Source organism: Vigna radiata, chromosome 4 (assembly GCF_000741045.1).
Source record: "Vigna radiata var. radiata cultivar VC1973A chromosome 4, Vradiata_ver6, whole genome shotgun sequence".
Taxonomy (NCBI): domain Eukaryota; kingdom Viridiplantae; phylum Streptophyta; class Magnoliopsida; order Fabales; family Fabaceae; genus Vigna; species Vigna radiata.
In genome coordinates, this window is record NC_028354.1 from 5,533,320 (window position 1) to 5,543,740 (window position 10,421).

Below are 10,421 nucleotides of genomic sequence, written 5' to 3' on the forward strand. Positions count from 1 at the left end.
CCTCTGAACAGTAAAATCTGTTCAAGCGAACACTGCGTTAATGATCACGGCTAAGCAACTGATTAATAATCTCTTAAAACAGTAACTTCATTTTTTTCTCAGAAGACAAATGGAATATTATTTTTACAAAAATGATTGAATAACAAAAACAATTAAGAAGAAGAGATGTTAGCATAGAGATGGACGAAGAACAAAATATTGGTTCTTTAAGTCTTGTTTACTTGAGTGGATTTGAGAGAGAGTAATTGAGAAGATTTGAAGATAATATTTTTGTTGTTTATTTGAATAGATTTGGAAATAAATGAAAGTGAATTTGAAAGTAATTTTTTTTAATCTGTCATATAAATTAAATCCTACACTAATTCTCATAAACTTTACTTCCAAATTCACCTTAGTTTATCCCAAATTCATTCAGATAACCAATAAGAGACAAGGTGCATGTTCTTTAAAGAAGAAAAAAGAAATCGGTTTGCTTCTTTATAATCTTTTTGAGCAAATTATATTCTTTGGCCATTTAGTTAGATAGACATTATAATGGTAAAATGTTGTTAGATAGAATATAAGTTATTTAAATATACACATTAGAGGTTTTATTTTTTATATTTTTAAAAGTTATAAAAGTTTACTATTTTTTTACTTATTTTATTTTTTTTAAGGTAAATATGAATGCGTATTCTCCTATCATTTTATAAATAAGATATTTTTTTTAATTTCCATTAAAATTTTATATTTTAGTTTTCCAACTTATAATATTTCTACCATATAATAATTTATTGTATAATACATAATAAACAAAATATAAAAAATGGGAAATTTGATTAACAAACTTCGGATACAAAAATAATGTATCCTACTTGAAAAAAATATATTCACCTATTATCTACTAATATTTTAAAAAAATATTTTATAAATTTTTATAATAAAAATAAATAATATTACAAAAAAAATAAAAAATATAATATTAATTAAATAAATATAAATTAAAATTTAATTTTAACACATTTTATTTTAATAAAATATAAAATTAATTTTAATTTAATTTATTTTAATAAAATATAAATTAAATTATTATTTTTATTTTTTACAAATAATTGATACTCGCAAATACGGGTAATATGATATGTATATTGGATCTGTTTATAAGTGAGTATTAAAATACCCGTTATCCCTATCCATGGGTACCAACAATCTATTACGGGTTATATCCACAAATACCAATGGATACGGGTATTTTTTTTATCCCTAGTAACACTCCAAAAAGTAACAGTCTAAATTTTTTTACTGAAATTTATATGATTTTATCAAAGAAAAATTCACAAGATAAAGTGTATTTTTTTAATAACCAAAACTTAAACATGAAAGAATATTTAAAAGAAAACTATTAGAAGTGACTTATATATAATTCAAAAGAATATTATGTTATCTTTTGCTTCCGTTAACTATCGTCATAAATAGATAACACTAACACATAAAAGCAAATAGGATAAACTACAAATAATTTAAAACTTATAACTTCTTAATCATATAATCAATATCAAACACCAAGGCTCACATAGTACAAAACCTATACTGATAGCCAATGAAACGAAACGACCTCTAGAGGATTGATGTATTCACTAATTCTTAAAAATCGTTCATTTGTCATTATTCAATCACTCATATCTCTCAAGAGCTATAATTATAACACGTTGAGGCTTCTCTTGATCCATAGAGCATAATAAGGTAAATTTTATATCTAATAAGTTCAACCACTGTAAACACTATATATATGAGACCCCTCGTAACTAATTAACTTCATCTTCATGAATCCAATTACTAGTATAGTTATGATGATCTTGTCCTGAGCCCTCTGTTTAATGCACCCCATACAAAATCAATTTATTGTAATATTCCCACCATAGGAATAACTACCCAGTAATCCAAATTATATACATTTTAATTGACTATAAGCTTTACCAATATAGTAGACAAAGTCACAAGAAAAATAACAACTAAAATATATCATACTTACTTCATTCATTACATTATCATAAAACTTGAAATCATCACACCAAGTCTTATATGTAATTTACCTCAATCCAAACACATCTCATAACATAAATCACTTATTTTTTATTTCAAGTTACACGTTAATAATTCATAATTTTTTTTATTGCATTATCATAACATTCAAATATAATGTTTTCAATAATTACATCAAGATGGTGAAAAGCATTTCCCTAACCACACACTCTTAATCAAAGATCTCAACGATCAAAATGAAGAATCACGTGTCTAGGACCTACTATATCAAAATTTCAACTCGATCCAACAGTTAAAGAAACAATAATCTCAATATTTTCAAGTAACTCAAACCCAACAAAATAAGTAGTGCTTGACGGCGCTCGTATGTGACACTCAACACCAACAAGTCAATGAGTTCACTGACTTGATTATGCCCAATGGTGCTAAAGTCATGCTCAACACTGGTCAAGTCAATGACCACCGTATGATTGGCATTTAGTGACCCTATAATGACATCTAACACGACATCAAAACTAAAACTTTTTCTTCGGATTTTAATTAAGTAATTTGAATATTCTTAAACTATTTCCAGCTTAATAAACTTCATAAAATTACAATATAATAATATCTTAATCCAATAAGTACAAAATTTAATCAATAAGAGTTTTCATGTATTGGTGAACATGATTAATGTATTTCAAAAGGCAATTTTTTTATATTTCAAAACTGAAATGCAGATTATGCAAGTACAAAACATACTCATAGATACCAATGGAGTCATGTTTATAAAAAATATAATTAATTTGTAAATGATAGTATAAAATTATAAGATTATACAATTATAAAGTTATAAAATTATAGAATTATAAATTTATAAAATTATAAAATTTAAACTCATAAAATTAAAAATTATAATTCACAATATTAGAACTAGTTGTTCGATGGATTACTGTTTAAATACAGTAATCATACTTATTTCTGTTAGGTTTTTTCTATTTTGTTTTTCGGTTTCTCCCTTTCCTCTGAAAACTCTATAAATAGAGTTTTCTTCTTTTATTATCAGCTGTAACATACACAAATAATACACCAACTTCAACTTCAGATATGCATTTTTCTCTCAAAAGTAAATGAAGAGTACTTTGCACTAACCTTTTGACTCATATATAAGTTTACTTTAACAAATGAAGAATACTTTACTCTAATAAAAGTTTTTTTTTTGTGTATAAGAAAACCTAAATCAGATGAACTAAAAAATATAACAATATATGTGGATGTTGATTGAAAAAAATCGTAGTTGACACCATTTAATAAATATGTTAATATTGATATTTAAAAGATTATTTACTATGATGATAATAAAAGAGAGAAAAAAACTCACTAACATAAACAATATCGTGATTTAGGTGAGAGTGAAATTTATTGTAATATAAAAAAAAAGGAATTTGACTGAAAAAATATTTTTTAATTCTTGCTAAAAAATCTTAAATTACCTAGTTATAAATAATATGCAAGTTGGATATATATATATATATATATATATATATATATATATATATATATATATATATATTTTTTTTTTTTTTTTAATTTCTTATCGTAAAAATAAAAATAAAAATTTATCTCATAAAAATTTATATCAGAGCGTGTCTAGAGTCTTGACTGGAGGGAAGGATGAGAGAACGATAGAAAGAGGAAAGGAGCGAAAAATGGCGAACAAGCTCATCAACCAGATGGGATTGCCCAAATCCATAGCCAATATCTTCACTGCTCGCAACATCATCACCGCCAAGGTAGCCATTTCCACCCTCTTTCGATATCTCATTTTCGTTTTTCCTCACTAGCATTGCTATTATTCTCATCTCACATTGCCATTTTCCATTTCCTATCATACTAAACCCTAATCGATTGTCGCATTATGTTTCCCATGAATTCAACTTAATCTCTAGTCAAAAATACCCTATGTCTTATCACCGATCGTTGATATGCATAATCTAAATAGCTTGCTCTTTGTTTGTCACTAGAATGGATTAGAACTTCAACCTTTTTCTCCTTCGTCGATTCAATTGAAAGTAACAATTATTATTATTTTTATTTGTTTCCTTGAAATTGAAGGATGCATTGTCTCACACTGAATTTGAGTTGATGGAGTTGTTGGACGTTGGGAAGGAAGAAGTAACATCCGCAATGGCGCATGTTAGCGAAGTCGTGTGTCCACCGTGTCAAACTGTACATATTCTACACATTTTCCTCTTTGATTTTCCTGTTATTTTTTCCAATTTGTTTAGGAATTACTGAATGTTTTGGTGATACTGTAATAGGCGTTACTACTGCTGGAGCAGCGAGTACGCAACGAGACTTTGGCCGGTCATCTTCCCACTCGTTTGAAAGGTTTGGATGAAGCCTTGTGCGGCGGTATACCTTTTGGTGTTTTGACAGAGTTGGTTGGTCCAGCAGGAATTGGCAAAACACAGGTATATGATTGGTTTTGCAACATTTAACATTTAAATTCATACCAGGATGCCTTTAACCATTAACCGTGCTGCATAGATTTTATGACACAGTTTTGCTTGAAGCTGTCACTGTTGGCTTCACTGCCGGCTAGTTGTGGAGGCTTAGATGGCCGTGTGATATATATTGATATTGAATCCAAATTTAGGTCAAAAAGGTAGTTGAAGCTTGCATTGCAAGCAATATACTGTTTTCAATTGTATCATTCTATTTACTGTTATGTGTATTGATGGAAGAAAAAAATTATAGTCTATTATCTTCCGTGTTGAATTTACTTCTGTTTTTTATCCAGATTGATAGAGATTGGAATAAACAGTTTTCCTGAAATATTTCTTAAGAAGGGAATGGCACAGGAGGTATGCAGGTTGTTTCACATGTTTTATTTCTTTTCCGGATTAATGGGTTTTGTATCTAATTTGAACTTGATGTTTACTTGACTCATTACAGATGGCTGGTAGAATCATGATTTTGCGTCCTACATCACTTTCTGAATTTGCTGAGAGGTGCGGATTTCTACTACTTATTTGTAGTTAGTCTTTGCAGCAGCAAGGACGATAAACAGAATCAACAGATTGATATATAAGAACTATAATAGAATTTCTTACTTTATTAAAAGGTTCAAAAGATGAAAACTTACTGAAGTTTATTCTTGTTCAAGAAAACCTGCAGAGTCTTCAAAAGGTAATGTAAAAGTTTAGAGAAAATTATGAATACTAGAGGATGGACATTAAAAGTATTGAGGCTTTAATTTAAAAGGGCAAAGCAAAACGGGATAAGTAATAGTTTTGCTCTTTGGAAAAAAGTGAAGAAAGACCGGGTTGTTTTGATATAATCAAGGATTCAATGATTGTTAATTACTATAGGTTACATACGTATGAGGTATTATTAATACATCAGACCTACTCTATCAGGATTGTGTTTTTGGCCCTGGTTTCAAACAGAAAATGACTGTTTTTTAGGGACTCGCTATTTGTTAAAATTTTTACTTTTGAAAACTCACTAATTTATAAGTAGACTAGAACTAGATATGACAATTGGATTTCTGCTCTTGTTTAAGGTTGTGTCTGATCCATGAGGCTCTTTACCAAAATCTACAAATTAGTGTCAAACTCACTACATATAACATGCTGCAGATTATGCTAGAATAGAAGATCTGTCACTGGCTTGTAGCTCCTTTTTGTTCCTCTTTCTAGGTTTCTATCAGACAACTCTAACTGTTAATATATTAAATGACGTGTTAACACTGCCAGTTTGTACCAGATCAAAGTATCACTCCTGCAGAAACAAGTGAAGTTGCTCATCATTGATAGTATGGCTGCTCTAGTATTAGGGTGAGCTTAACTTGTTTTGGCATTGATTGTGGATCATATGTCGAGGATGCTCACTTTGAAGGTTCAGCAAAATTGTAGTTGTTTTTATATCCTCCGTCATTAATGTCTCATGCATTGGAATCCTTCAATTTTTCTGTTCAGTGAGCATGAGTGTGGGACCACTAGACAACAAGCATTGGGTTGGCATGTTTCTTTTATCAAGTATGAACCATAGCAGCATCTCGAATGTCACTTGTGATATTTTTGCAATTAGAAAATACACGCTTTTTCGTTGAGGTACTGATTTTGAATGTATCCAGGTCACTTGCAGAATTTTCTCGAATTCCAGTTGTATTGACAAATCAAGTAAGATCTCAATCTGGTGATGAATCTCGCATATATTCCTTTCAAGGTATGATAAAATAAATTATATTTTGGGTCAGATGATTTTAAGAACCTAAAAGAGATAAGTTTTTTTTATTGGGAAAGAATATATTAATTTATTTTCCAATAAAATCTTACTTTTTTAGTTGCTTAAATTAGCCATCAGGGTCTAGATATCTTTGAACTATTAGATTTACGTTTCATTATACTTTTAAGCAGCACAAAGCCGCTCGATAATAAAAGATAACCCTGCTACATATGATTCTCATCTGGTTGCTGCATTGGGAATTAACTGGGCTCATGCTGTGACCATCCGTCTTGTACTCGAAGCCAGATCAGGTTGGTTAGTTTGCAATGATTTGAGTCCTCTTGATTTTTTTTTGTTTTTTTTTTTTGTAAGTGATTATGTAGATACCACCTGGACTTAAATTGTTGGAGAGGATGGGAATTACAGTGGAGGTTGTAAATTCAAGTAATTGGAATTACTTCCAAGACACCTAGTTGTTAAACTCTCGGCAAGTGTACTCGAATCACTCTTGATAACAAGTTCAGTTGTCTTTGGAGTCTTCTACATTATTATTTGTTTTAATCTATATAAATTGGTGATTAATCATTTTTTAATTACCCGTCAATATGTATGTAAAATAGAATGCTATGCAGATGTTTTTATTAAATGTCTCCATTCTTAGTCGAAATTCTGATTAGTTTTGGTTAAAAATGTTTAAGTGATCGAAGCTTCAGGAAAGCAAAATATAGCATTTGGAGGAGAAAGAGTTAGGGATGCCGCACAATATTAGAATTTACCATAGAGGGTCTGAATAATTTTGACACAACATTGACGACCGGATACCCAAATTTATATTAATGATTTTGGTCGTTTATATTAGCTTATTTTAGCTTCTAAACAACTTATAAAGATATCTTGGAATAAAAAAGATGAAAATCAAATTTGTATGGGTCGCTAGGTCAGGTACTAGTATAATGCAATTTCTAAATGGTCAACAAATACAATTGGCTCTAACAGAAGCAATACACAATTATTTTTGGATTCTTACTTTCTAACAACTTTCAGTAACCACCATATATTTATCTTAATATATGATTCTGTGTCTGTGTCAAATATTTAATTTTGAAAAGTTAAATCCTCGCAGGTCAAAGGTTTATTAAGTTGGCAAAATCTCCCATATCACCTCCTCTGGCTTTCCCTTTTAAGATAACTTCATCAGGTGTGGTTCTGCTGGATGATGATGGCATAGAAATGAAAGGGCCAGAAATAAACACTATTCAGTGCCAAGGTTTGTCAATGAGCTCTCTTGCAGTTAACTCTACGGAATATGTTTTGTGTACGAAAAATACTTAAAACGGTTAAAGCCAGACCTTATGTATTGAATGGCATCCACAACTTAGAGCCTCTTTTCTATATGCTTTGTCGTCATGGAAAAGAAGTTCTTTTTAAGTATCAAATGTGCCAAACATAGGGTCTTGGTATACTTGCTTTGGTTGATAGACTTTTTTGTGTGATAAATTTTGTCAATCTAATTGGGGGCTTAAAATTCTTATGCGCCTGAATTGTGAAATAAATAAAGTTACGAATTTCATATAATTACAAAATTAATTTATAAGTCATCAGACAGTCTTTTTGATTGTGTACTATTCTGTTAAAAACATAAATAAATACCTAGCTTTGGATGTCTAAATTATCTAAAATTTGGTATATATAATAAAAGATACTATCACCTTGTTCAATGATTGCATTAGTTAATTGTGCATGATTAGGTGAAAGCGCACTGCCTACCTTGTAATGTCGTCGCTGTATGTTGAAAAATATGCAATTTTAAGTTACATTTACCACCCTAGGTTTTCATTTGTCTTTTGTTGGTTTAATTTACTACAGTTGAAGTCTTTACTTGCCTATTTCCAAGTGTAATGAAAAACATGAGAGCCGAAATGCTTTGTTTAATTTCGAAAGGGTAAGGCACACACAGTCACTTTTTAGTTTCTTACGTTTTGTTAGAACACTAACATTTGTTAGAACCACTAATAACAGACTTCTGTTGACACAACTGACAGTAGTAACTACACAAGTCCTCCTTTATTCCTTTGCTAAACTCGGGATAAGATGGGTGGAGCCTAGTTGGAGTATGTAAGCATACGGTCTTACTGAAATAGAAACGTTGTTTGAATGTATGCCAACAATGGAGAGGGTTTTTCCTTCTTGCGCTTCGATAAAATTACCATCAATTTTAGAAGGCAGCTTCTTCCTGCACCTCCATAACTTCATCTTGCACTCATACATTTTAAAATTCTAAGTTTACCCTTTTAGTTTGATATCATTGGGACATATAAAAACTCACAAAAAACTCACTTTGTCTCTTAAACTCAGACCTTTTAAGAACTCACTTTCTATCTTAAACCCAGACCTTTTATTATTTTTTGTTGCTCACACATACAATATGCATCACCTTCTTGACTTATTTAAGAAAGAAAAAAGTGCACAAAACAAAACACAAGCTTTTGGTAATGCATTCTCCGATTGTACAAACTTTAGTTGGTGTTGAAAATTGCACTTGCAACCAATTTTCTTCTTCTTAAAGCAATTGTTTGTACCACCTGTCATGTTGCACTTGATTTAACTTTAATAGTACCTCTCTTAAATCAAATTTCCACCCTTTCAAACATTTTCTTTAACTTGTAAAATAACTCAACTTTTCGTTTGTAAAAATATCGGCAGTTTGTTTTTCAGTGGGACATTACTTTATTATTTCTTTTTGGGTTATCAATTCTTAAATCTTGCGAAATTGAATATTTATGTTCTTGGATCATCCATGAAAGATTGGGTTTTTGGAGTGCAATTATATACTTGTTATCATAAAATATCATTGTGAGAGAATTTTGCTTTTGACATATCGTTTCAAGCATTCTTGTTATTCATATTGACACAGCTTGTTACAACTATATATTCTGCTTTAGTAGTTGAGAATGCAATTGTGGGTTTTTTTTTTTTTTTTAAGGATCATGATATTGCTCTTGCCTAATGACAACTAGCAATATCATTTAGGTATATCTTGATTTTTTTTTTGTCTTTATTATAAGATTTGAGAAGTATATCTTGCATTATATATTTGATTATAATCATTATTTTCTTTGAGTAAAAAGAATGTTTATAGGTTTTATTTGACTTTTAGTCATATTAACAATTATTTAGTGAAATTTAACTTTTGTGATCAACTAAAGTTTATATCAAATCATGGTTAAAAATATTATATTTTAAAATTCAATGAGTTTTTAAACTGAATTTTTAAATCTAGTGGATTTTTGAATGGAATTTTGAAATCGTGTGATTTTTTTAAATCAGACGTTGAAATCTGATGAGTTTGTTAAATTAAATTTTGAAATTTAATGAATACTGAATTTTGAAATTCAGTGTGTTTAAACTAAATTTATAAATTCATAGAGTTCGTAAACTAAATTTATAAATTCATGAGTTTTTAAATTTAATTTCGAAATTCAATGAGTTTTTTAATGAAATAGTTTAATTTCATAAATTAAATTCTGGTAAGTTTTTTAAATAGATTTTGAAATCCATAATATACAAAATGTAATAAATGAATATAGATTTTAGAAGAAATAAATATAAAATTTCAAATCAAACTTAACCAATAAATAAAATGATGAAGGATGAAGGAAAACCAACAAAAAAGAAATGCGAATGAAAACTAACATAAGAGAGAAGACAGAAAAAACGTTAAGAAATGATTTGGGGATTGATGGCTTCAATAAATATAGAGCGACAGTTAATACAATTTTGGTATGCAGCAATTGCTATTTACTTAATTTTTTATATATTTTATATATATATTTTTGAAGGTCATTTCTGTCGTCATATTAAAACTTGGAGGTGTAAAAAGAAAACTTGGAGGTGGGGGAAGAAAGGAAGAAAGTCCGTTGTATTAGTTATTAGAAAAAGTGTTAGCAGCTTATACTTGAGGGATGTTTGAGATGGGGAGGGCAGGATTGAACGTTGTATTGGGTCGTACCATTTTAATCACCAATGTAGAAGGAAATACCCAACAAAATTTGGGGTCTCATTATCCTAACCTCATAAACTTAAACTATGTACACATTCTATATCATTATTCTTACCTCCATTTTAATTAGAGCTGTCAAAACGGTAATCGGTTCGATCCGGCCCGTCTAATATGGGTTGGTCACTTA

The 10,421-nt window shown here is 29.5% G+C and overlaps 1 protein-coding gene across 6 annotated transcripts; it reads left to right on the forward strand.

Moving 5' to 3' along the window:
• Positions 1–3,652: 3,652 nt before the first annotated feature.
• On the forward strand, positions 3,653–9,197 carry LOC106758616 (DNA repair protein RAD51 homolog 2). Of its 6 annotated transcripts, XM_022779663.1 has the most exons (13): positions 3,653–3,794; positions 4,117–4,230; positions 4,323–4,475; positions 4,566–4,669; positions 4,805–4,868; positions 4,960–5,015; positions 5,763–5,843; positions 5,985–6,044; positions 6,143–6,234; positions 6,426–6,545; positions 7,358–7,501; positions 8,101–8,176; positions 8,277–9,196. In XM_022779663.1, exons 1-13 carry the CDS (start codon positions 3,711–3,713, stop codon positions 8,311–8,313), a joined length of 1,185 nt encoding a protein of 394 aa, XP_022635384.1. In that variant the 5' UTR covers positions 3,653–3,710; the 3' UTR covers positions 8,314–9,196. The 6 variants fall into 6 exon arrangements, 4 of the variants coding, with proteins under 4 accessions (XP_022635384.1, XP_022635385.1, XP_014497031.2 ...); XM_022779664.1 differs by lacking the exon at positions 5,985–6,044 and having other exon boundaries at positions 8,277–9,197; XM_014641545.2 differs by lacking the exon at positions 8,101–8,176 and having other exon boundaries at positions 8,277–9,194.
• The last annotated feature ends 1,224 nt before the right edge of the window (positions 9,198–10,421 follow it).